The sequence below is a fragment of the Crocodylus siamensis genome, chromosome 5, assembly GCF_052110815.1.
Source record: "Crocodylus siamensis isolate JL-2025a chromosome 5, ASM5211081v1, whole genome shotgun sequence".
Lineage (NCBI taxonomy): Eukaryota > Metazoa > Chordata > Crocodylia > Crocodylidae > Crocodylus > Crocodylus siamensis.
This window is the reverse complement of record NC_143399.1, coordinates 21,462,475-21,490,082: the sequence shown is the minus strand read 5'-3', so window position 1 is coordinate 21,490,082 and position 27,608 is coordinate 21,462,475. Positions and strand designations below refer to the sequence as shown.

At 41.5% G+C, this 27,608-nt stretch overlaps 2 protein-coding genes across 3 annotated transcripts in view; both read left to right on the top strand.

Annotated features, from left to right (window-relative positions):
- LOC149863587 (leucine-rich repeat and IQ domain-containing protein 3-like) overlaps nucleotides 1-27,608 on the top strand; it is a 63,827-nt gene that overhangs the window by 10,463 nt on the left and 25,756 nt on the right. The window lies entirely within an intron of this gene.
- On the top strand, nucleotides 983-27,200 carry LRRIQ3 (leucine rich repeats and IQ motif containing 3). The gene is given in 5 exon segments (XM_090048389.1): nucleotides 983-1,243; nucleotides 2,508-2,831; nucleotides 9,091-9,135; nucleotides 9,137-9,225; nucleotides 27,122-27,200. Coding segments are annotated over 5 exon segments (798 nt in total).

The following is a 27,608-nucleotide window of genomic DNA, read 5'->3' as shown; positions in this document are numbered from 1 at the left end:
TTTGTTCTGTTTTGTTGTTTAAGAACAGTTACTTTGAGCAGGGATGATTGATGCCTCCTAAGTCGGGGTGGGGGGAGCACAATTTGTGGGCAGGCCCGGGGTGGGCCAAAAGCCCCATATCCACTCCTATACATCTGTGCCATGGCTTAGTGCTCCCACCCCCCCAACACACCACTGGCCCACGTGGCAAAAAAAACTGCCCAGTGCTGAGCAGGGCTAATCTTGGGGGTGGGGGCACGTGCCCCTCCATGCCCCACATACCAGTTGTCTGGGACTTTGATGTCAGTGATGGAACATCCCAGGAGATTCAAGTGTTTTGCCACAGGCTTTTGTGTGTTCCTGGTGTCAAATCAGTGTCCAGTCATGCCTTCACATAGGGATCTTCCTGTCTGACCAGTGTAGAGAGCAGAGAGGAACTGTAACAAGATGATGGCGTATATGATATCAGTAGAGGAGCAGTAAATTAACCCTAGGTGTTATAATCAGGGTTCTTTACCGGTGATGATGATGAGTTAATCTTTAAGGAACCAGCCTGCTCTGCTTTCTGCCTGGTTTCACACTAACATGGCTAAGTATCTTTCTGTACTTTAATTAGGAAGGATCAACTAATGCACAACTTGCTGTCTTGACTATTTGTTGACGAAATAACAACCCACATGTAGCAGAAACAAGTCCAGAATTTGCAAAGTACTGTGACAACTTCTTTGGGTTTTAATATGATATATAAATATAATGTGACATGAAAAACATCCATTTGCACTTTTTCATTTCCTTTTAAATTTTCAAATTAGTCCCATGTGGTTCCCTTTCCCCTGGATATGTAATGTTTATAGAGCAAGTCTTATCGTACCATACACTTGGGTATTTACTTTGGGTATTTGAAGATTTTCTTTTGAAAGTTGAATAAATGTAATTTACTTTTCAGCCGTTTTTCTTTCTTTCTAGCTCTTTTGGGGATGAATCATAGAACAGATAACCAACCATGAAGGAATTAACTGAATACCTTTTTTCACCTTCTGAAAATATAATACTTGAATGTGGACAAACTACCAATGCAAACAGTATAAAGAAGCTGAAAGATCTTGTTTTAGTTCAGTTAAATGAGCTGTATTTAAGGAGTGTGGGACAATTGCAACACTGTTTTTCACTTAAAGTATGCTTCCTGTCTAATAATTACATTACAAATATTGATCCACTTGTGTGTTGTGTTCATCTAGTTAAACTGGATCTCCATGGAAACTAGGTAAACAATAATAACTTTAGGAACTGCACTAGTTCAGGAAGATAAATTTATTTATAACCTTTCTTATTTGCACAGTATTTCTGAGAAATGATTTAGATTTTAAATGCAGATTTTAAGTGTTCTTCATAGACGGTAGTTCCTCTACTGGTTTAGCATTTTCACTTTTTACTATAAATTCATTAGTGAAGGAAGGGGGGTATGAAAGCTGGGCCTTATTGAATACAATATAAGTTTTGTCACTAACATTAATGGGGCCAGAATTTCACCTATCTCTACACTTCTGTTAAGAGGGTTATAGTTTTTATTGGTGCCTTTGTGCATTAGCTTTGTGATTAAATCTTAAGTGTATTTAATCCATTTACATATGAATATATAAAGGCTTTTCAGTATTTGTATAGATATAACATTTGGTTGAAGAGTGATAGCATAAAATAAAATGCCCTCACCCAAAACTTTCCATTACTTTTTTAAACCTATACAGATTACTTACTGATGTTAAAAGTTATTTGTCCAATATAGTATTAAGTGATTAAAATAATAGGGCTTCTACTACTTCGTTTAGGAGGGTATTCCATGTTGTTATATAAATTAATTTAAAAAATGTTGGAGATCTCTGATCTGCATCTTACTCTTCTAATTTTTAATTACTATGCTTAACCTATTACTATGCTTAAAGATAAAACAAAATATTGAGAAATTTTCTTAGTTTATAGAAAAAACAGTTCTCCTTGGATTAAAAGAGTCATCCTTTCAATTCATGGAGAAAAAGTTACACATTAACTCCAGTTTGTTTTAGATTTGCCCTTTTGAGCTTTGAGTATGTTAGAACTATGATCAGATGGAACAAGCCAGAGCAGAAAAATCTTGGAAAAAGTAGTCAGAAAAAGTAAATCTGAATTGGAGTCAAAAGGATTTGGTAGTAATTTCAGGTTTGTTAGATTTGTAAAATGATGACACTAGAAATAGTAATTGGCTCATAATGGTTTGATAACCTTTTATAATGTTATTTTTAATACTACTGATGCCATCAGGTTCTATATTGTTGTTGAGAAGTTGGCCTCCTGGTCTCACCATGATGTTTGGTTAGTTGTTTTTTTTTTTTTTTTTTTTTTAAGAATTAGCGATGGTCCAGATTCTGTCTTTGCATAGTCAGTGGTGTTACATCTTTTTTCAACACGAGTGGATTTGGCCAGGCTAAATTATTATACTGCAAATGCTCATAAATTACAATGTACCGAAAACAGAATTTTTATCATTATTCCAGATACAGCGTCTTCCAGGCCCAGCATTTTGGAAAGGCTTGATGGAATTAAGGCTACTTTATCTTCATGATAATGGAATTGGAAAACTGGATAATGTGCATTCATTATCTTTCTGTCCTAATCTGATAGGCCTCACCTTGTTTGATAGTCCGATGAGCCTTAAAATAGCCTATAGGAATATTGTTGCTAACAGAATTTTCTCACTCAAAACGTTGGATTATTATGTAATTGCTGATGAAGAAATTGTTGAGGGCTGGAAATTTCCTGAAAAATACAGGCCATTTAGCCATAATCTGTTCCTTGATCTTTGCTTTTCTTCTGGGAAGGTAAGCAATTATACTGCATATAGGTTTTATTAGAGGCTCATCATTAAAAATTTTAATGTTTTATTTAATGATGCATTTTTAAAAATGCATAGCTGTGTAGAGATTACATAAAATGTTTATGCTTAAAATAAAACAGATATCTATAATACTATATTAATTAAACAATAATACAAGTCTGACTATACAGTAGTCACAAGCTTGTATCCTTTCTACCCACTAATTGGCATTTTATATTTCATGTTTGATGGAAAGAAAACTCAGTGATCTGTCATATCTCAACATTTTGTACAGAATAACACACACACCCACTCACTCACTTTGAAGAACCTATACGCAAGTTGCTATGGATCTGGCTGCTCTAGACCTATTGGCTGTTCTGCGTTACAGTCTGCAGGCCTGGATGATGTAAGCTTCACTGAGTCTTGGCAGACTGCAGTACTACCTTCTTTCTTGATCTCCTAGGCAGACTTCCTTGGTGCAAGCTTTTTGTTTGTTACCCTTTCATGAAAATAGAGCTCCACAGCCCAACTTTATCAGGTGTCCAATATCAAATCTGACCCCAAGATTCTCATATAGAGTAAACACAGTGGGTGCTGACAGGTTTGAGGAAAAAAAAAAATCAGTGCTTTGCTTTCCACTCGGTGTGCCTCAGTGCTGAGCATAGTGTGCATGTTCAGAAGCAGTGGTGATGTGTAGAGGGTGCACATGCACCCCCTGAGAGCACTGGTGCACCCTCTGACTGGCTGTGCTTGCTGCTTAGGCGATGGGCGGGGGGGGCAGGTGGGAGCACTGATGTCCCACCCCTGCAAGCGCTGGCTGATTGCTACGATTGTTGCAGCTCCTTCTGGGAGCGGCTGTTGCCATTTTTGGGAGCGGCTGCAGCGATCAGCCAGTGCCTGTTCCCAGAAGTGGCTGCAGCGATCGCAGTGATTGGCCATTGTGGGATCTCCTGGCGGGGAGCCCCCCTTGGTCCACAGGATCGGCTCATCCACAGGATTGGCCATGGGGGCCCCCCCTGGTTGGCGGGAATGGTTGTGGGAGGGGCACATGCCCCCTTGATTAAGGTGGCACCAGTCACCCATGCCCAGAAGAGGAATCGTGTCAGTTTGACCCAGCTCACTCAGCATTTGTATAGCTTGTGCGCTTCAGTAGGGCTCTTTGGTACTCTTATCTAATAGCTGATTGAATCAGCTATTAGATAAAATCGCCAAAAAGTCCCACTGAAGCATATGAGCCATACAGTTGTTGGGCGAGTCAGGACAAATTGAAAGGCTTCTTCTTCTGGTGAAGTGCTGAGGTTGCTTTTTAGTTTTTCTTCCCCTCCTCCCCCCTGACCTCACATCTGTCAGCACCCAGTCAGTCCTAGTTGTGTGGGTATTTTGGGCTACATTTCAGTTCTTTACAAGTGGGCAATAGATATAACCAAATAGATTCACAGATGCTACTGCACAAAGTTTCTAAAATATTTTATTCAAACGAATCTAGACAAAATAATAAATGCTGCATACATTTGTCGGAGTTTACTTAACAAGTCCGCAACATTCTTCAGGCTGGCCTGGTCTACAGTCTTCAAAATTATGAAATCTTTTCAGCTTAGTTTGGCATTTCTGATCTTGACTGATTCCACAGCAAGCACACCAATTTCTTCCCTTCTTCAGGATAAGCTTTCTTGTGTGCTTGAGTAAAACCTCCCTGTGTTAATTCTGTGAGGTTTTTTTTAAGTCTTACTTTTCTCCTTTCTGTTCCTTTGTTCTATTTGAAGAACCAGTGCCTAAATCCCATTTCTAAATTAGCCAGATTGAGAAACAAACCAAGGGCCTTTGGCACAGGTTACTCCTTAACTAATGACTGCTCTCATTTTAAATGTTTTTATGATGTTTAAGGTGTTAAACTACCAGAAATACCCTGTAAATGTTTTAAAGATAAACCACTTAAAAGGAAGTTTACTGGGGAAAGGTTTTACTCATATATAGCCCATCAAGGCCCCAGGGGCAGCCATGACATCCCCTGGTAGCTCTGTGACCATGCCCCGCTCTGGCCCTAGGGTGCCTTCCCTTCTCGCCTGCCATGCCGTGATGGAATAATAATAATATGAAAAGGAAAGCTTCCCACAGGCCTTTGTTTGGGAACCAGTCTAGATAAACTCCCCCACTGGGGTTCCCTGGCACCCTGCTGGTCCTTACTGCGCAGCTCCCAGGCTTCTCGCTGGGCCTACCTAGACCGTGCCACTGTGGCTCACCTACAGCCTTAAGGGCTAACTGCATGGCTCCATTCATCCCCTATACCATGCCCCAAGCCATGCGGGTGTTACTGTACTTCTGCTCACCTGTTGGGGCTTCAGCCTCCTCGGGCACTGCCCTTTCTCCTTAACTAGGCCTTCTAGCCTAGGCCCACTGTATTGGATCTGGCTTTGACCCACCAGTTCTGGTCTAGCCCTTTCTGGCTCCTGACCCCTGTGTGGCTGTGCCCCTCTTGGGCACTGGGCCCTGGCCCCCGTGTGGCTCGGTTGCCTCACACTTGCTTGCTCTGGGTTCAACCCTCACTTGGGCTCAAGATGATCACTCCTTCATGTATACTGCCCCTACAGCCCCATCCCAAACCAGTGGTGCAACTTCAACATAAACAGTAAGCCTCCGGGCTATAACATACATACCAAAAGGGGAAGCAGCCTTCTGCCCCCATAAAAGGGAAAACTTTCCCTCATCTCTCAGCTGGGATAGCCTTCCAGCCCTGAGCTATATCCTAGTGAGCTCCCCAAATGACACCTGGGCTCCATATGCAGCACCACAGTCCCTTCAGGACCCCTGCTGCCATCGAGAGATTAGCTTGATAACCCGAGCCTCAGACTTATATCCTCCCAGGGCTCTTGCCCCTTCCGGTTAACAGACAGCCTGTGCTGCCCACATGTGCTTGCTAATTGGCTTAATTGCCCTATACCCCCATAGCCTTCAGCTGCTGTGCCCTGCCTGCCTTGCAGTGTTTCCTTGTAGAGCTGTTTTTTCCCTTCAAGGAACAGAGAGGTCAAGACTCTGTTACACCAGGCAATTCCAGGGTATTGTTTGAACGGTCAGGGGAGGTAAATGATTGAGTTCATTCCTTCAGGAGTTCAGGATGCACGGCTCCCAGGCTCTCTGCCCCTTCCTACCTCCGAGATGCTAGTTGCCCTTCTCCTCCTCTCTCCCCCCGACATACTTTCCACTAAGAGCAACTTCTCTTAATTGCTGAGAGACCATAGAGCCAGGGAAGGCAGCTTCCTCAGCTGCGTAATCTGGCTGCAGTAAGCTCAATTTCAATCCCAATGCCAAGCCCTAGGGAGGCTGCTTCTCCTGGGCTCTGGCTGGCGCTGTAAGTGTGGAGGGGATGCAGCCTCTCCCGGGACCTGTATTTGGGTTGAAATGGAGGTGGCTGCTGGGCGCTGAGTGGCTTAACAGCTGTGGGACCCTGGAGCTGGAGAAAACACGCTTTCCCCAGCCCCAGGGTCTTGCCACTCCCAGTCAGCACAACCCCTTGTTGCCCTTAAGCAGACTACCCCTTCCAACTCGATCCCAATTCACTGCGACACGTGCAAGATTTTAGTCCTTTAATTTTGTGTCTTATTCTTTCCCCTTCTTTCTCTCGCTTTCCTCTCTCCCACCGCCTCCCTACCTCACTTAAAACAGTTTTCTTCCCACCCACCCTCTGCTCTGGCTGGGCTCCTGCTGGGTGTGGAGGGAGGGAAGACCCCGTGCTGGTTTCTCTACCTCCCGGCTATATGCCACCCTCCCCTCTCTTCTCCCACCACAGGGGAGGAACAGAGTCCTGGCTCCTGTGCACTCCCCTGCTCACCAGCCATCTAGTGGCAAGTCATGGTCATACGGGGTGAAACGACACAAAGGTGTGAAGACCTGAGACTGTTTTAAAAACACCATAATTTTATAACATCACAATGTTCCAGGGATTTCTGACATTATACAGGTAACCTGTGCCAAAGCCCCAACATACAAAGCCCCTTGTTTCTTCTGGCTCCAGCAGCCTCTGAGCATGTCTGTTAAAGTAAATACTGTCCATTTTCCTAGATATGTGGGTATATGCTAGAGGTCTTGTCATCAATGGTGAATGCACAGAAACCTATCATGATACTGGAATTTTCATAGTGGCAGCTTCATAATACTAACCAGATTTAAAACAGAACAAGAAGAATCCAAGTGGTTACATCGAGAAGTGGCTTGTAGGACAATAAATAATTTTTGCCATATGATATTTTAAACGTACTGTTACCTTCCATGTATAGGGAAGATAACTGCCATATTAGAAAGGCACTTAAAAGGCTAATATTTTTAAATTGGCATGCAGGCTAAAAATGTTTTGTAAATGGCCATATTTTAATTCTAGTTATGCCATGTGACATTGAAATACTATAGCTGCTGCTTGTTCAGATGATTTCTAAAGTCTTCTTACAATCAGTCACTTTTTTATCTTTCTACAGTGTGCAGCATGCTGATAGTTAATAAAAGAGATAATCCTTTGAAAATGTACTTTGAAAGTAATTGGAAAATTGTGTTTATAAGAAATGACACACTTTTGTACTAGACTAGCACAATATTCATTTTACAAACTATATCTTTAGTTTTTATCATATATTGGGAACATTATATAATTTCCTCTTTCAATAGGTTAATGAGATGCTGTAACACCTCAAGATCCAAACTACTAGAGTATAATAATGCATGGTGACTGAGCTAAAACAATGTATCTGAAAAATCCTCATACACCTCTGATGTTGTGAAAATAGATAATGAGATGGTGAATTAATTCATTTATCTAGTTCAGTCTTCTGTCCCTGACAGCGGTGGGTATTATATGTTGCAGAAGACGGTGCAGTGACCTCCGTCAGTTAGTAGTGTATTTGCACATTAAAAGTCTAAACCTGTTAAACCCAACTAGGAACGCTTTCGTCAGTACATGCTCAGAAGGATGTGCAGCTTTTATCCATACTAATAGGAAATTAACATATAACATATATTAGGGAGGGAGTAACTTCCAGTGACACTTGGTACACGGGTTTTGAACCTCCAAAAGTATAGAAGAAATCCCAATGGATGGTAAAACATGTTTAGATGAGAACAATCTAGAAAATATTAATATAACTTAGGGTAAAAGCATTTTGCATGACTGCAAAGGGGACTTTTTTGGAAGTATTTAGTGGAAGCTGGGGGCAACTTTATGTTACCGAAAATAGCAGCAGAGGGCTATAATGATCTAATACGTTTGCACAGTTAACTTTGCACATTCTTTAATTCCTTACAATGGAAACATTGGAAGTAGGGGTGGGTGGGACAGAAGACAACTCTCTTCAATCTTGTTTTAAGAATACCACCCAAATTACTGAATTGAGGAACTGCATTTTACTTCACAGGCATTCCCTACTTCAGTAAGACTGAAAGCTTTGGCCCAGTTATTGGAAGCCAGGTCTGGTTTTGTAAGAAATAGATACTGAAATATCCTGTCTGCTATTAGGAGAAGCCTGTTCCTTGTATCAGAAAATTTCTGATTTAAGAGAAATCTATATTTTCTGAAATCTATATTTGTCACTTTTACAAACAGTTGGATGTAGAAACCTCTGGTTTAGGTGAGTTTCCTATTGTTTTAAACACTATAGGAATTGGAGTCATTGGAGTCTGTTGCTGAGAAAAGGCATTGCATTTTGTGAAAAATGAGACAAGTATATTTTTCACTTCAGACTTGACAAAACACTATAGAAACGTTAACTGTATATTATCTCATACTGACTAAACATATTACCCTGGTTCTCATTTTCAAAATTAACAGATATTTTACCAAAGAAAAAAATAATATTTTTTCATTGACTTCTACTAGCTGATAACAATAGTGCTTTAATATTGTAAGGGTTATCTTTGCTTTGAGAGCTTAATGACTTTTTTTAAAATACAAAATGAATGACATACCTATAATAGGGAGGATTGTCTCACAGACAACTGTATCATAGTATATTTTATACGAGAAGATGGGTATGGATTCATATTAATTCATGGTTTGAAATGATTCCCATCTCTGTTTCAGTTATATTGACTAGGAGTTTTATTCGGTTTGTTTTAGGCTTCCTTCACATAAAGGACCCTTCTCCTTCCTTTTAATCCTTAGGTATGGAATGAAATTTAAAATAATCCCTTTTAAATCCATTGCTTCCAAATTATTTATTAGAGAAGTGTGGATTTTAAAGCACAACGTGTTCAACAGATTTTTATTTGAATTCATGCAGGAAGCAACATTTGTGGAGGCCATAAACTGGGTAAAAGACATCATTTAAAAAAATCAATCATGTTCTAGCTCATCATTCACCAATTCTGATCGGTCAAACATGGATAAGAGGCTATTTAACTAGGAAAAAAAATGGGTATGTATATTCTATTATGTAATTCACTTCAGGATAGTAAGGAAGTTTTTTTTTGTGCAAAAGAACAATCAGGTTAATGAATATTTTACCTCTGTCCTAAGCACTTCTTAAAACATGTAAATGGTACACATTATCAAGGATTATTAAGGGTACCATAATTGCTATATCTTAAGTTATTCCAATAATAATAAAAACAATCCTGTATTTTTATGATTTATAGTATTTGCAGAAATCATTCAACAAAATGCAAATATGTTGGTTGGTGACTAAGTTACAGAGCCTCTGAATGAGTTTATGAACTTGCTAGGTTCAATATATTAAAGTCAAATAAATGGGAGAAAGCAGTGTTACTAATAATGCTGTTTTTACATGGCAAATAAAATCATTATTGCGTTATTATATGTTTCTATTTCACTTTCATTTTTATCTTGATCTCTATTCACTTTACAAATTGATTTGTATTTCCCGTTAAAGTTATAAAACAAGTTAATTTTCATGTAAACCTGCCTATCTATCACAGCAACATAAGCCAACGAATCAATAGTTATATTATTAAGGACAATAATAAGGGCAAGATGTTTAGTAATTATATTGTAGAACATTCACTTAGTTGAGTGCACCAAAAATAAGTATATTGGAGTTTTTGTCATAATATGAGAGGGTAAGACTGGAAGTACAATTGACACTAATTCACAATTGTTCATTTGTTGTGTGCAAAATCCTGTTTTCTGGGTCCAGTTTTACAGCTGCAAATTAGGATAGAAAGTAAAAAATATTTATTGAATAAATTGCTATCTGCTATGCATTTCTTTTTGGAAAAGCAGTCAAAACAAGAAAATATAAAGTATCAAAGCAGGAATTTTCTATTTGAATGGGAAATTAAGACATTTAAGAAGTGAAAGAGGGCAATGTTGGACCCCTGCTAAACCAGATGGGGCAACTGACAACTGACGCCCAGGAAAAAGCCAACCTATTAAATAGGTACTTTGCATCAGTCTTTCATCAGTCACACAGGATGCCCATGCCTGCTATGGGACAGGGAAATCTGGGTGAGGGGAATCCCCTACCCTCCATCAATGCTGACCTCGTGAAGGAACACCTTGAGAAGCTGGATACCTTCAAGTCAGCTGGCCCTGACAACCTGCACCCCAGGGTACTCAAGGAGCTGGTGAGTGTCATAGCCCAGCCCCTGGCATGGATCTTTGAAAACTCCTGGCGCTCTGGTGTAGAGCCAGAAGACTGGAAGAAGGCCAATGTGGTGCCGATCTTCAAGAAAGGGAGGAGAGTGGATCCGGCTAACTACAGGCCCATTAGCCTGACTTCTATCCTGGGGAAGATCTTAGAAAAGTTTATGAAGGAGGCCATCCTTGAGGGACTGGCCCAGGCTAACATTCTAAGGGACAGCCAGCACAGGTTTGTTGCGGGTAGGTCTTGTTTGACCAATCTCATTTCCTTCTATGACCAGGTGACCTATCACCTGGACAAGGGAGAAGAGATTGATGTCATATATCTTGACTTCAAAAAAGCTTTTGATCTGGTATCCCATGATCACCTCTTGGCCAAACTGCCCAGTTGTGGCCTTGGCTCCACCACGATCCGCTGGCTGGGAAATTGGCTTCGTGGTCGGACCCAGAGGGTTGTGATTGATGGCAGTCACTCATCATGGTGCCCTGTGACCAGTGGGGTCCCTCAAGGCTCTGTCCTGGGACCCATACTGCTCAACATCTTCATTAACGATGTGGACATTGGAGTTAGGAGTGGACTGGCCAAGTTCGCCGATGACACCAAACTTTGGGGCAAAGCATCCACGCCAGAAGATAGGCGGGTGATCCAGGCTGACCTGGACAAGCTCAGCAAATGGGCAGACGAGAACCTGATGGTGTTTAACACCGAAAAACGCAAGGTTCTCCACCTTGGGAGGAAAAACCTGCAGCACCCTTATAGGCTCGGCAGTGCTACGTTGGTTAGCACTACAGAAGAAAAAGACTTGGGGGTCATCATTGACCACAAGATGAACATGAGCCTCCAATGCAATGCTGCGGCTAGTAAAGCGACCAAAATGCTGGCATGCATCCATAGATGCTTCTCAAGAAAATCCCGGGACGTCATTCTCCCCTTGTACTCGGCCTTGGTGAGGCCGCAGCTGGAGTACTGCGTCCAGTTTTGGACTCCACAATTCAAAAAGGATGTGGAGAAGCTTGAGAGAGTCCAGAGGAGAGCCACGCCCATGATCAGAGGTCAGGAAAACGGATCTTACGATGACAGGCTGAGAGCCATGGGACTCTTTAGCCTGGAAAAGCGCAGGCTCAGGGGCGATCTGATGGCCACCTATAAGTTTATCAGGGGTGACCACCAGGATCTGGGGGAACGTCTGTTCACCAGAGCGCCCCAAGGGATGACGAGGTCAAACGGTCACAAACTCCTGCAAGACCATTTCAGGCTGGACATAAGGAAGAATTTCTTTACTGTCCGAGCCCCCAAGGTCTGGAACAGTTTGCCAGCGGAGGTGGTTCAAGCGCCTACATTGAACACCTTCAAGAGCAAATTGGATGCTTATCTTGCTGGGATCCTATGACCCCAGCTGACTTCCTGCCCTTTGGGCAGGGGGCTGGACTCGATGATCTCCCAAGGTCCCTTCCAGCCCTAATGTCTATGAATGGCAAAAATTACATGAGAATACATTATTCTGATTGAATCACTTTGAACAAATGGTGAATTGAGGACCTCTTATCTTCAAAATCACTGTTAGAAGATACCTGGTAGAACTCTGTTTATTGCTTTAACAACATTGGTGGGGTGGGAGGAGGGAATGAAGAAGTTGACTAATGATCCATTACATATCTATCAATATGACCAATCCACTCTCTATACTGTGCATTGGCAGGGAGGTAGAACTGAGAGAAAAACAGTGATTCTTCCCCTGTACTGTAAATTTTTGCTGCATATTATTTGTTTAAAAGAAATCAGACTTATTTCAAAAGTACCTGAAACCTGTACTGCTGAAATAAAGTATACGCATCTTAAAGGAGCAGCTGCTTACCCAGCCAAACCAGTTTTTGGGTCCATAATTTTGAAGCAATCTGCTATAAAAATAAACTCCCTTACCGAAGCACCCTAAAGATGGATCAGTTAGGTGAATGATGCAGTATTCCCAAAAGTTCAAGCCATGTAGAGGTGTAACTTCTACCAGAGTCAAAAACGATGAACAGAAAATGTTCTGCTAATCACTTTGGGTGCCTATAGACATGATTGTTCACATTCTACTTAAAACACTGCAGCTTTGTCTCACTGTCACGTGTATTAAGTCCCCTTATGTTTTGAAACGGCCATAGACTGCTTTATCTAAACCTCATTGAATGAATTTTAGACAAAGCATGCTGTGGCCATTTTGAAATACGTAGGGGCTTAAAACGTGACGGTGAGCTATCTGGGAAGCTTTCTATTAAAACGCTCCCCCTCCCCCCACCCACAAGCATGTGTATAGGCTTCCTTTTATCTTAAGTCCCAGGGGCTGTAACTTAGAACACCTCCCTGATAAGAGAGATGCATTGGTGACGTGTGGGGGGTGCACGTGCACTCCCTGAGATTGGCCATGCACCACCTGGAAGCATGAGCCATGAAACCGGAAGTGCACTTCTGGTTTTGCCGCTGGTGGTCCTGGGGTTTGCGATTGGCTGGTGGGGGACCTCCACCTTTCCCCTGTTGGCAATCTGTTGTCTCCCCAGACTCAGGAGGCACCAGTCGCCCATGGAGCTATGAAGAAAGACAAACCTCCAAGCTGCCAGGTCCCAAATCAATTGTTGCTTTTCATGTAAAAGTTGTTATACCAGTGACTGGTGTCTGTTATGTATGTTAGGCACTTCTTAATGCACATAAATCAGTATTCTGCATGAACCTCAGTTTCTAAATACTCTAAAAGTTCAAGTGATTAGGATGCAGAAAAAAAATTATCCTGGTGATGACAGTTTTAGAGGAAGTTGACATTTAATGCTGTTTTTAGGCAAATTTCAGCAGGCATTTAGACATTTGGGCAGGTAATTAAAGGTCATTAAAGATGCCCTAGTTAAAATGCATTTGTTAGAATGACTGGAAGCAGACAGAGTTTATAAGATGACCAGGGAGCCTTTATTTCTGAATCAACGAATTTGCAATTTGCAGTGGTATTTTCCAGCAGTGTTTTTGAGTTTCTGAGCCAAAGAACTGCGTATGTCATATTCTATACTTTTTATTTTAGAGGAAAAAGGAGATAAAATGCTAAAAGTAGTGACACTACAAAGCTGAAATTCACAGATCAAGCCAGGAATTTCCAAATAATAAGCTTGCTTCTGGAATGATAATTCAGCCACTTGTATGTGTGCTACCTTTTAGTGTTTTCAAAGGTCATCGTGTCTTGAGTTCACTGTCCATATATAACTTCTAAACTAAAAAGCTAAAAATTGTGTGTATATGTGTAAATTAATAAAAGGTATTGAATTTCAATAGAAATAGCTCACTTCCCAGCCTTTAGCCTAAGGAATAGAGTTGAGAGATAAGTTGGCACAGCAGCCAGTCCTTTTAAAAACGTGTTTGACAAAACATCTAGCCCCAAATTTCCTTACTACATAATATTTAGTCAGTGATTTTAAGCCCCTTTTAGAGCTGGTGTCATTAAAGCACTGCTTATGTAGAACATAAGCTGTCCTGCTTACCTCTTTTATAAATGTGTCTTTGTGGCAGGACGGCCCTTAGGGGTGCCGTGACCTCCCCTAGTGTCCTTGTCTACCGTGCCAAGTCTGGGTCTTTCACATCTTCCGTCTCGCCTGCCACGTCTTTGCTCTTATTAGTTCAGTGAAGGAGGCTGCTTTCCTACCCTTCTTGGCACGGGGCCAGTCTTACTGTGCTGGGATTTCCTCTGAGTCCCGGTGCTGGTCTTATCCCGGGGCCAACTCAATACACACGCCCCCCCTGGGGCGGCTCTCTCTCTGATTGTGCCCCTTCTCACCCAGCCCGGGCCTCCCAATGGCTTACTCTCCTCTCGATGTTTCGTATCTCTCAGGCAGCGCCCCACTCGGGCCTGCCTCCCTTATACTCCGCGGCCACTCGCGTCCTGACCTGCGTCCCGCGCTCCCCGCGGTCCCTATGCTCGCACTTGGGCCTGTGGTTGCACCTCCCGCGCTCGCTGCCCGCCTGGGACCCTTGCTTGTGCTCCTTATGTTCGTCGCCCGCACTCGGGCCTTCTATGCCCCCACTGGGGCCCTCGCTCGTGCCTCTTGTGCTCGCTCCCCGCACTCAGGCCTTCTATGCCCAACTTGGGGCTATGCCCCACTGGGGCTCTTCCCAACTGGGGCTTCCAATTGGGGCCTGTCCCGGTAATGCCCACGCTGGGCTGGGGGCGGGACTCCCCCACTGCTTAGGCCCACCTTCCTGGGCCCGCACCCTTCTGGGCTTCCGCCTCTCCTTGACTCTTCCCGAAGTCGCCTCAATGGGCTGGGGTTGGGACAACCCCACTCATGGCACCCTCCTTGGTGCCAGGAACTCCCCCATCTTACTGGGGAGCTCGTGCTGAGGCCTCCTCCACCCCTACAGCCTTGCCCGGTCCTCTGGTGTAATACTCACAACTCCATAAAACTATGTTGGCTCTCTCCAATACCTTTCTCAGGGGTTCTCTCTCTCCCCTCGCATCATTGCAGCGGTCAAACTGCCAGCGTAAGCTCTGCTGCTCAGCTCTCCACTGCAGAGTTCCTGCAGCTGCCAGAGGGGAACTGTTTCTGGCCTCCGCCTTCCCTTCTTTATGAAGGCCAAGCCTCGCCCCCTGGCGATCAGCTGGTCTACTCAGCTCCAACAACTAACACCTGCTGCCTTACTAACCAGCAGCTAAGCCATTTCCTATCTTCAGTAGCAGGCACCCTAGTGCCCTGCTACAGTCTTATTGGCTGTTAAATGTAACACAGACCCAAACAGGATTACTGGTTTAATTTAGTGGCAGTGTGTGCAACTCCATGTGTGCAGCGTTGGTCTGATGTCAAAGAATACTGGTTTTCTGATCACATAGAGACAGGTGTGCAGGCCCAGAGGGCTAAAATTTTTAACATATTTTTACATATGTTTCAAGCCCAAAGGAGTTTGGCGCAATGAAGCCATACTACCTGCATAATAAAGGACTGCACAAATTGGGCCAAAATGTCATGGGGGGCGGAATTTTGCATCCTTTCTAAAACCACTATTACCTCACTAATATGAAAAAAGGCACAGTCCAATGAATAGGCCTAGTGGACACCATTCCTAATGGAAATAGGATCAATTGGCTTATGTTTCTGCCCTATCCTAAGACATTCTCCACTTGGCTGTAGAGGGCTCCCCAAAAGAGAGTGTGGCCTGGATTCTATAACAGACCTTGCAGCTTCCTTCCAGAGGTAACCTTCATCAATGGATTCTGAGGGTGATTTCAGACTGACAAATTTTGCAACCGTTTTTCTCCCCTTGGGAAGCAACTCTTTTTAAATATGGCATTGCAGACTTACTGGGATTCTAATTTCTCTCACTGAGGCTGAAGGTTGTTCTACAAAGGGACAAATGAAATCCAGGAAGACAGACTATATACTGAAGGTATATAGTCCTCATTTTAAAAAAATAAATAGAAAAATTAGGTTTTCTCATTTTTTTAAAAAGCAGAAAAATACCTCTTTAAGCATGCTAAAAGATTAGGATTGTCTTATGTCACTTATATCTTAATCTTCTTGTAGCTTATTGCTACCAACTTCCAAACCATGAAGATTTCATATGATAGTGAATTCAGATTCCTTCTGATAGGTCCCTTTTCTTATTCATCAGTTTTTGTAGTCCTTGCTAAAGATAACTAATTTCTTAATACAATCAGAGGAACTATTATCTCTAACAGCTCTTACCATAATTTGAAGCCATTTCTTATAATCAAAACCATCTGAATCATACTAGATTAATCTTGTAAAGAATGAAATGTTCCTTTTTTGCTGTGAAGTCATCCTGTAAATTTTAATGATCTCAATAAATATTATGGAATTTGTGCCAGATCATTAAAGTCCAAAATCTAGTTCTTTAAAGCCAACAAATTGCTAGATGAGAGTTTCTCTCTGATTTTAGACCTAATGGATTCCACTTTATTTACTTCAGGTTTACAGTTTCAAAATCAAGAATGAGATGCAATCTGCCCTGATCCCTTTAGGAGACAAAGCCAAAGGGTGGATATTCCTGTGCAGGGATGGATTATAACTCTCCAGTTTAAAAGCCACTATCAACTTAGAGAAACAAAACAGTTAAAAATCAAATGTCATGCTGTAAATTCAGATCACCATCTTTTCCCATTCAAAATCCTCAGCGAAAAACTATTTTAAATGAGAGACAAGATACAACCCGGGATATATCTCACCTACTTAGAATATCTAAGGGAAAAATAAAGATTACACTGCGTGCATAGGTGATGCATGGTTGGGGCATGTGCCCTCCTTGAGAGCGCTGGTGCTCCCCGCCGACAGCGACCGCTCCAGCTGGTAAAGGAGCACGGAGAGTGGTAGCACCCCCCTGAAATTGGCTCCATCCGCGGAGAGCAGTAGTACCCCCCTTCTGGTTGCTGGCTGGCTAGTAGGGGAACCCCCACCAAGTCCGGTCACTGGATGGCCCCCCCCCGGTTGCTGGCTGGCTGCCAGGGGGTCCCCCCCTCCCAGTCGCTGGCTGGCTGCTGGGCACCCCTCCTCCCTCACCCCCAGTCATGCCCCACTGGTATCCCTCCAGACTTGGGAGGCACTAGTCACCCACGATTCTATGTACTGAGTGGGGGGACAAGCTAACTTTTTCTTAGCCAGAACCCTTCTTTTTTTGCATTGTGTCAGATACCAGCTTCCAAATCTGTGAGCAATTCCGCAGTATTATGTCTGTGTGCGGATTCCATCTACCCCATCAGGACATTTGTACAGAATGCAGCTTTTGAGTAAGTGCTGTGCTGTTTGTTGGACACTGCATTTACACAGGGGGCTGTCCAAGTTGTTCATCTTATGAAGTGTTGTTTTGAAGCATCCTTATCCAGATCTCATATCTGTTCTGCTTGACCCATGCTTCTCTGTCAAAGTTGTGCCCAATGGGTGACTTTCTTAGTGTTGGTATAAAATGCTGTAGGCAAAGGTCTGACCTTTCCCAGCAGTGAGCCCACCCTGCTGCTGGTTATAAGTTTGGTTCAGCATCCCCAAACATTTTCCAGGTGCTTATGGGCTTCATGTACAAAGGGTTTACAACTTTTAAGTCTCTTAAGCCTTCATCTGTTTATGTCTTCAGTTAACAGTTGATGGAGCAGGTGATTTTCATCATCTCTTGCCTGTATTGCCAGATAAGCAGTAACATTTCCCAAAAGAGAAAATGTGAGAGGCAAGGATTTTTGTGGGCGATATTTTTTATTGACTTAACCATATAGTTGGGAGGTATATAGACAAGCTGTCAGGTACCAGGTACCGTTCCTCATATCTCACGTGGTACCTGACAGCTTATCTATACCCCTCTCAAAGTCCTTGCCTCTTGCATTTTTCTTACAACATCACCCTAACACTACCAAGAGAAGAAGGGCTGCTGACAGAAGCTTTATTTTATGTTTTTTAAGATGGTCAGAGATTCAAGCTAACTGAAAGTCATTGTAGAAAGGAAGGCAAATAACCATTTGGAGCTAATAGAATAGGTATGGCTAGGGAGCAATAATATTGAATTAAAAATATGCATTGCCATGTGTTGATTTGTTAGTACTAATATTTAATTTAGTAGACCTGGAAAGAGTAAGGCTGCCACTGAAGAGGCATCATTAAAGCCTCAAAAAAAGATTAAACTCCCAGTAAATAAAAAACTTTGTCCTTGTTAAGATGAGTCTTTTAGATGTGAACCAAATCAACTTCCCTTTGTAGAGCTCTGACTGAAATGCATCTGTAGGCACGCAAACATATACCCCGTATCATGTTTCTTGGAAAACAGTGCAATTCAGTGATTCTTGATGATAAGCAGTGATATTATCTGATGAGCTTTTCTCCACGTACAGCAGTTTGCCACTTGTAGATGCTCCGGATACATTATGGTGACCTTACAAGTTCACTTTTGAACTCTTTGCATTCCAGAGAAAAGTTCAGAAATTTCCAGCTTCTTTACCAAATTTGCATTAATGTTGAGGGGTACAGATATTTGTGGTCTAGAAATGGGCAGATGTTGAGACTGGGTGCTTGGTTATAATCCCAATTCTTAACAATGTTATGCTATATGATTTTGAAGAAGGTACTTAATCTTACTGTGCCCTAGTTTCTTTCCCCTTCTCTAAAATGATAGTAACTCCCACCTTTTTAAAGCACTTTGAAATTTGTGGCTGAAAGCAAGAAATATTATTGGTAAAGGAACCTTCTTCCTTCAGTTTCACTTGCAAAATACCCATTTACTTTGGGTCATATCAATAGAAGCAAGAGCAGAATTTGTGTCTTGCTGTTTAATATCTAATGTTCTCTCATCTGGCAAATTAAATTATGATTCAATAGTAGATCCTTGTTTTGGCTTAACCAGTTTTTCATTTAAGTTTTTTAATGAAATTCAGTATGATGCATCTTACTGTATATCACACAAGATATTTTCTTTGTTTTTCTCTCTGGATTGTATATTTAATAGTGTTTTTACAAGACTTGTGACAATTGGCATTTATTTTCCTACTGTTGTTTTTGTTCTGGGAGCAGAGTCATTTATGTCAGCCTGAAAGTTTTTCATAGTTGATTTGCTAGCATTTTAATAAACAGCCATTCCGTTATTGTCACAATGTACAGGCAGTCCTCAGACCTACGATACAATTGGTTCCTGAAAATCGTGTCTTAAATTGAAACATTGTAACTCGGAACCAATTTTCCCATAGGAAACAATGTTATAAATGGGGGATTGGTTCCTGAACCAAGGCCTGATACCCTATTTTCACCAAAAATAGCCCAGAATTTTGTACTAAATCAATTATAGATGAGTAATATAGCTACATTAATATATTTATAGTGTAAATAGCAATCATATTGATTTGTAAGGACTTCTTTGAGGTAATATAGCTATATTGCTATTTAGACTATAAATATATTAATCATATTGATTTGTAAGGACTTCTTTGCTGGACTTTTTGAAGGGCTCTTGGTTGGAGTTTTTAAAGGGTTCTTGGCTGGAGTCTTCTCAGGAGTGTTGGCTGCAGGTTTTTCTGGAGTCTAGTCTCCTTTCTTAAAGAACGTGTTCAAGGAAGTTTGGACAGACGTTCTCCAGGAAGATGGGTGATATGGTCTTGCATCAGATCAAGCTTTGTAAAGTTGAAACTGATGTCACAAGTTGAAACAAAGTGTTAGTTTATAAACGTAAGTCAAAGCGTAAGTCGAGGACTGCCTGTATTCTTACAGTCTTCTAGATTAGGGTTATAATGTGCAGTTTTTGTTTATTATCTTTGATGCCTAGTGTAAGAAAATATATTCATGCAACATTGAATATTGTACTTCAAAAGGGTAAAAATGTCTTTAAGTATTAAATATTTAAGTTATACCGTTGAAGGAAATGTGCTTACCTATTAAAGAACATAAAAAACTTAAATGGGAGTAGGTGTATCACATGAACTTTACTTTTTTAATTTTTACAAATGAATTTTGGGGATGTGAGTTTTTAAAAAAAAAACCCCTTTTATTCTTTCTGCTTATTCTTTGGAACAAAAAAGAGTTCCTATTAAATATTTGATTGAGTATGTTTTCATAGGTAGGCAGCTTGACCGATTCTCATTTTCCTAAAGACAGAACAGAGGCAAGTAAATCCTTGTACAATTGCTATAATTTTGAAAGAAGAGGAAATCCTGTTCAGTAGATATAAGATTAAAATAGTAAAAAAATAGGAAAAATATAGGTTAGTTTTGAGAATAGTAAAACTGAATGGCACAATATGCTAAGTGTCATTTTTAATGTCTATACTCAGTAGACCTCCTCCAGTTTTAAATCACAATGAGAGAAGCAAAGAAGTTTTTTTTCAGGGTTTCTTTTGGGGGGCGGAAGGGGTTGGCTTTTTTTTGGGGGAGTGTTTCATAGTTGGTAGGGTCAGAAGGGACCTGAGCAGATCATCAAGTCCGACCCCCTGCAATAGGTGTTATTTTTGGTTTTTTTTTATTTTTGGGGGATATCTTTTATTGGAGAGTTGAGGGATTTTAGACAAGTTTGGGGGCATGAAGTGGCCTTTTTCAGGTCACTTTGCCCCCCCTAAAATGTCTATCATCTCTCCTTACTCTCCAGTAAAAAATATAAAAAAAACCCTTACTTCTCACATTTCCTGGAACATTATGACTACAATAATGCTCTGAACCTACTAAATTACAATGTGCTCAGTTTTGGTCTTCATTTTTCTGTGGCTGACAAAAGATGTTCTATGTATTTTATTCTGTCTATGATTCTTGTCGAGAAGACTGTAGAAAAAAAACAGTATCTCCTTTGTTTTGCATGGGCATAAAATAGATCCTACCATTTTTTTAAGGAGTAAGACTTGCCTTTTTCTTGGTTTCTTTTTCCTGCTACTGTTGTTATTTTTTAATAATAACTGGTGCACCAGGAGCCCATTGTTCTAGGCATTGTGCAAATACAGAAAAACTGTCCTTGTGGTTGTTTACAGTCCTGTTGTATAGCTCTTGGTTACTACTCTTTACTATATTGTTATCTGAAGCAGTAGTGCCCAGCCTTTTGGCTCTGAGGGCTGGATGACTCTTGCTGAGTCAGTATGAGGGGCAGATCTGGTCTATGGGTCCAGTGTGGCATGCAGAGCTGGTCAGTGCATGGCCTCAGCTCTATACAGTGGATTGGGCTCTGGCCCTGTGTACCAGATTGGATCCTGCCCCTGGTCCTGTGTGCCAGATCAGACCCCTCAGCCCCAACTCCATAAGCAGGTCTGTTCCATCTGGTCTGCAGGGCTTGAAAATTTGGCAGCGGGGGAACAATAATAGTGTTAATTGCTACTGTTCCCGAGTGCCAAATTTCTGGTCTTGTGAGGAGCTCTGTGGGCCAGATGACATTGCTCCATGAGCCAGATCGGGCCTTCAGCCTGGAGGCTGAGCACCACTGATCTAGATAATAACTTGTGTATTGATAGTTTGAAACACTCTGAAGAACTTGTAACTGGCTAGGCCAGTGATCCTCAACCAGGGTGCTGTGCAGTATTAACCTTTAAAGTAAAAGCACAGTTGGATCTGGTGTGGGATTCCAACAATCACACTTCTTGCTGCCACATGTGCATGGCAGAAAGCACAGTTTTGGGATTCCACATCAGAATCCATTGGGCTTTCCCTGTACCAGCAGGTAGCAAGCTTGGTTTCCAGCTGGTTTCCAGCTGGAGAGGAGCATCTTGCACTCCTGCACCTGGGAGCTGCTGTCAATATGGTGTGCTGCCCTGGCTGCAAGCCCTGGTCAGCTGACTGAACCTCCCAGCCTCTGGAGCACACAGGAGTCTTGACGGGCTCCCATGTGTTCCAGAGGCGGGGCATTGGCTATGTGTTCAGATAAAGGTATGATAAGAACCAGCCACAAAGCTGTTACACATGTTTTGTGCAATAACTTTGTGGCTTATTCCTTGTTTTATCCATTAATTGATTGAAAATTTGGCCATTAGTTAAGACTTAATTAACCAGTTAATCACATCTTAGCTGTAACATCTTTCAGGGGCACAAGAATCCATAGTGTCAGAACATTCTGACCTGTTGTGGTCTTCTGAGTTTTTTACAACAGAAGAATTGCTTTATTATTTTTCTGTAGTCAAAAAAAAAAAAAAAGAAGAAAAGAAAAAGTGAAAGCTAAGAGCTGGCAACTTGTTTTCAGCTGTTCACACCCAGTACAAGGGGCCATAATGGATGTGAACAGTTGAAACCAGTCTGGTCCTATAAGAACTGGTGTCATGTTTGCTTTGGCTTATGGAGTGTCTTTATTATTGTAATCAATGGGATTTAGCAAATAGCTGGTGACACTTGCAAAATTTTAAATGGCTGTTGCTTTATCTTCATATGACTTGCATAGCTTATATTATACATATGGACAGAAATACTAGTCTCATTAAAGCTGATGACATTGACTTGTCTGCCATCAGGATTTCACCAACGAAGTTCATAAATTCTCTACGTAGGACAGACACTGAATTTGCCTGGCTTCAGGTGATAATAGATCACTGATTCCAGGTGACTGCAGTAGTTAGTGCCATAGCAAGGTGGGGGTGAGCAGGTTGACTGTCTTGGGTGCCAAAGCGAAGGGGTGCCAACAGGCACTGTCCAGCTGGGACAGGGTGTGGGACAGAGCCACAGGTGGCTCATTTTGAGGGACACGGGGAAGGAGAGAGGGTGGCTCCTGCTGCTGTGTGCACTCCTAGGCAAGCATGGGGGGGGGGCATGTCCCCTGCATCTGTGTGCAGGGCGAGGGTGGGCTGCTGCTGCAGGCTTTGCCCCAGGTACCAAACTTCATTACTATGGTACTGTCTTTAGTGGTCTGGGTCCAACTGCTTCCATCCAGAAAACAGAGGGTTTAGAAATGTCTCTCTTTTGGCTAAAAGATCTGAAAAGCTAGGTCAAACCCCACCCCCCACGAAGGGAGATCCTTAGAATAGCCAGCTGTAATTTGGAAACTTGAATTGAGTTATACAACAGGATGTCTGTACAGTGCAAGGCTGCCCTGGTGAGAGACCCTCTGCTATCTCTGCATGCATTAGCTCTGGACCTGGAAGCAGCTGTGTCTGGGCTTACTAGCTGAGACACAGCATTGCAGCTACAGCACACTGCTTTTGTTTTCGGAGGTAACATATGCAGAAGTGGCTAGGGGAGTCTCTGTAGGGCATCTGCCTTGTATCGAGTTATCAGCATAGCCATCCCTGAGGAAGTGGTTGAGTATGAATGGTGTCTGGCATTGAGGAGAGTGGGAGAACACAGCCCATTCAGAAGTGTGTCAGACACTATTATTTTTCTAGTTCCTTTTTAAAGAATGCGCAGTCTTGCAGATAATCATTGTTTCTTCTCTTAGGAAAAGTGGGTTTTTTTCAACTTTGTACTTCTTTCCTAAGAATCAGTTATTTCTTTGTATTTTATCCATCTGAATGGTAATCAGATTGATGTAAGATCGTGACACTCTTTCTCTTCATATTGATCCTCCTCATTTCAGTTTGTTTCCTTGATATTTTAATCTGGCTTTATTTGCTGATGAGAAAAAACCCAAATATTTTTGTGTTCCAAGGATAATTTTGTTGATGTGCTAGGTTTATGAAGAATGACAGCTTCTTTATTATTTGTTTGTCTCTGGGAAAGTGAAACTATCCCACTGTTCAACTAAAAATTTCCAACCATTAATGTGATGTTCTTGGAGGGATGATATACTGTGCCTGGAACAGAGCTAAAGTGCCTAGATGTTTACACCAGGCTTTCCACCTCAAATGCCAGCTTTTGCTATATTGAGTCTCTTAGGGATGGACACAAGTGTGATTTTTATTTTTTGTGCCTGTTCCTCAGAAGGAAACAAATGAAATGGATTCTCCTATCATGCCCTTTGAGACTCACTGCTTTTTGTAACTGAATTATAGACTTCATAGACATTAGGGCTGGAAGGGACCTTGGAAGATCATCGAGTCCAGCCCCCTGCCCAAAGGGCAGGAAGTCAGCTGGGGTCATAGGATCCCAGCAAGATAAGCATCCAATTTGCTCTTGAAGGTGTTCAATGTAGGTGCTTGAACCACCTCCGATGGCAGGCTGTTCCAGACTTTGGGGGCTCGGACAGTAAAGAAATTCTTCCTTATGTCCAGCCTGAAATGGTCTTGCAGTAGTTTATAACTGTTCGACTTCATCATCCCTTGGGGCGCTCTGGTGAACAAACGTTCCCCCAGATCCCGGTGGTCACCCCTGATAAACTTATAGGTGGCCATCAGATCACCCTTGAGCCTGCACTTTTCCAGGCTAAAGAGCCCCGTGGCTCTCAGCCTGTCATCGTAAGGTCTGTTTTTCTGACCTCTGATCATGCGCGTGGCTCTCCTTTGGATTCTCTCAAGCTTCTCCACGTCCTTGTTGAATTGTGGAGCCCAAAACTGGATGCAGTACTCCAGCTGCGGCCTCACCAAGGCCGAGTACAAGGGGAGAATGATGTTACGTATACACTTAACAAACGTCTAAGCATATCTTAAGCTATGGCATTTTGGTAATTTGAGGAAGAATGGTTTTAAAACAAAGGAATAATCCCTCCTGTGTCTTCTTCTCTGCTCTGATAGGCCACATTACATTTTGCTTGCTGTTTTGGGCATCCTACAGTTCTCAGTAAGCATAGTATCCCGAGTGATCTAAAATAATAGTTTTTATTAGCTCATTATAGATAACACGGAGGATAAAACATATCATCACTATGAGGCTGAAAAATAACTGCTGCACAAGGTTGGTAGTGACTTGTAACAAGGTCTGTTATTACGGCGTCCAACATCAATTTGTGATGGTGCTTCCCCATTGCAGTGTGCTAGGAAGTGAGTTTACCAGCGAGAACCTGACACATATCTGTGTGTGTTTATTATAGAAGAATGCAAGTCACTGAGGACCCTATTATGGTTAGTGAAGTGTAAGCAACAAAAGCAAGGGGTCTGCTTCACTTACTAGTTCTTGCATTGTGGTTATTTGGACATGTTCATCAGCCCAGAACTTTTAGTTCTTCAGCCATTCTCATAGCCTCTATCAAATTCTTTTTCCTGTCAGTTTAGATTAAGTAATCCTATAATAACTTTTCCCTCTTCTGCCACTTATTAAATTCAAACATAACTTGTTCTTCTGGAGGTTTTCAGCTAGTATGCTGTCCTGTCATATACTTGCTTTTGCAATTATTCTCTTTCATGCCCTAAGTTCAGTGAGCACCATTTTAATTTCTTCCTCTCCTATAATTTTGAGCTCATTTATTCTGTGTAAACCACCCATAGTTTCGCTCCCCTCCCCCATATATATCATGTCTTCTATAACAAGAAAAAATTCATAACACACAAAAGTCTGCTTTAACTGATTGTAGGGACAGGTTGTGGTATATCTGCTCACACAGATTTAAAGCACACTCCTCATGTAGTCTCATTGAAAGCAATGAGTTTGCTTGAGGCAAAGAAAGCAATTACCTTAAAGCAGTAAAGTTTTTCACTTAAACATTATCATTTTTAACCTTAGCAACAGCTACAGCCAAAGTTTCAGGGTTCTGTGATGGTCACATCTAGACTCAGAGACTAACGTGGGATAGAAGGACCACTCACCTTCCTGAAAAATGAGGAATAATTGGAGCTGTGAGAAGCCTTCACACACTTCAACATGATCGTTTATTCCACCTTGAAACTGGGATTTGGGATTTTATTCCTTGTTGATTGAATTACTAGTGCAGGTATTTGCTGCTTCTTCTCACCTGGGCCTACCACTGAAGTTCTTCAACTGCCTAGCTTCGTTTTCCGTACTCATTATAGTTCTTACCTTTTTCATCGCTATTTTCCTGTTTTTCCTTGCCTCTTTCCCACTTTCACTCTGCTTTTATTCATTCTGCTTACTTAATCCATTCCTCTTCCCCCACTTAAACTGTATGGGGTCACCAAAAGTAGCCTAAAGAGCCAGGATCCATCCCTCAAAACTGAATGCATCCTACTTCTTGTAACACATACTATGCAGTGTAAAGTTATAACTTGATGCAGCTTGGTGATTTATTGTGTAATAATTTGATATACTCAAGTAGGACACACGTAGGTTCAAACATGACTTAAGTTATAGGTGACATGACTTTGACTGTTTTAATCGTTGTCATTAGTCAACATTTATCCACCAGAAGAAAAAGTAATTCAGCAATCACCTTTGCAGGCATTATGGTAATCAAGGATGGAGATTGAGCAGCAAATCAGGATCATCTTCTAGTGGAATCCAGGGTCGTTACCATCCTAGTTACTGCTTATGAGAGAGGCTGAACCTCTCCATAACCCTTTCAGGACTCTCTCTGGATATTTTAATTTTGATTGCTTCTAAAGCCCCATTCAGGAGCAGATCTACATGGTATTGGACACTGTATAAATATGTCTAAACTATTGTTCCTGTCATGAAGGGTCTGTAGTTTTTCCTGCCTTTTGCACTGAGCCAGTGGGTGTCCACTTCTTGTTGACCATAAAATTGACCCTATGTTGCTAAAGTGAGTAAACTAAACATCAGCCTTGGCAAGCATAGTTTCTCTCTAACTTGACAAGGTGTTGCTCATTATGGGAAGAAAGCAATCAAAAAACTAAGCAAGTAGTAGGTCAGAAGAAAGAATGAAAAAGAATAAAATATGGAAACAAGGACAACCAGAAGTAGAGTTGCAGGAAACAGAAGAGAGTGAATGATGGAGGCAAGAATGGGGACCAAAATAGGCAAAATGCACAATAGGAAACATAGGTAGAAGGAGAAGCTAGGGAGCCAAACCTTCAGCTCAGGAGTCAAACAACAGAACTAGCCCAAAATAGGTAGTTAATCATGGTTTCTGATCTGTAGCTTAGCCTGGTAAGAGAACAGGTTGTGGGAAGAGGGAAAAAAAGGGATGGGAAAACAGCATAGTTTACTATTGTGCTATTCAGAAACTATCCATATGGCTTTTTGCTGCTGAGAAAGGGATGCAATTGTAGTATTCTTTGTAGAGTAATTAGCCTTTGCTCCCAAATACCTGAAATGGGCCTTATAGATTTATAATGAATTATGTTGAAGCATACCAGAAATCTATGCTGTCATTCCCATATTATTACACTGTACATTTTTTACAAGCCTTTGACTCAAAAGCTGCTAATTTGTTTATTATGGTTTTGTAAAGATTTTTATCCTCATTGCAAAAGGGCACAAATTCATTTCTTGTTTTGCAGAATTTTATGACTATATTTCTTCTTATAGTTCTAGAAAGATTAAAGCAGGGAAGTGGCTGCGATGTCCTAGTCATTTGCAGATAGAGACAAGTAGCCCTAATGCCTAAACTCATAATAGCACAGCTGTACTCTCTTAAACTAATAGCTCTTCAAAGATAGACCTTTAAATTTCTGTCCTTCATGCTTCTGGATTTTACAGGTTATTAATGGCACATTACATATTACCATAAAAACCTCAATGTCTCTATAATGGCTTGAAAACTATTTCATTAATATGTTAATATTGAAGCCCTTTGCAGATAATGTTTTGTCAATCTTTTTAAAGTACTGTACGCTACATTCCAAAAATTATATACTTATTCTTTGTACTTACTGAGTAATTACTGTGACCAGTCAGGGTTTCCTTGAAATTTGAAGATCACTTTCAAATAGTGTTGCTTATGATTAAATTGTACCCTGCATTTCTTTTTAAAGGACTAGAATCAAGGAATTCAGGCCTAAAATTTATCTTTTTG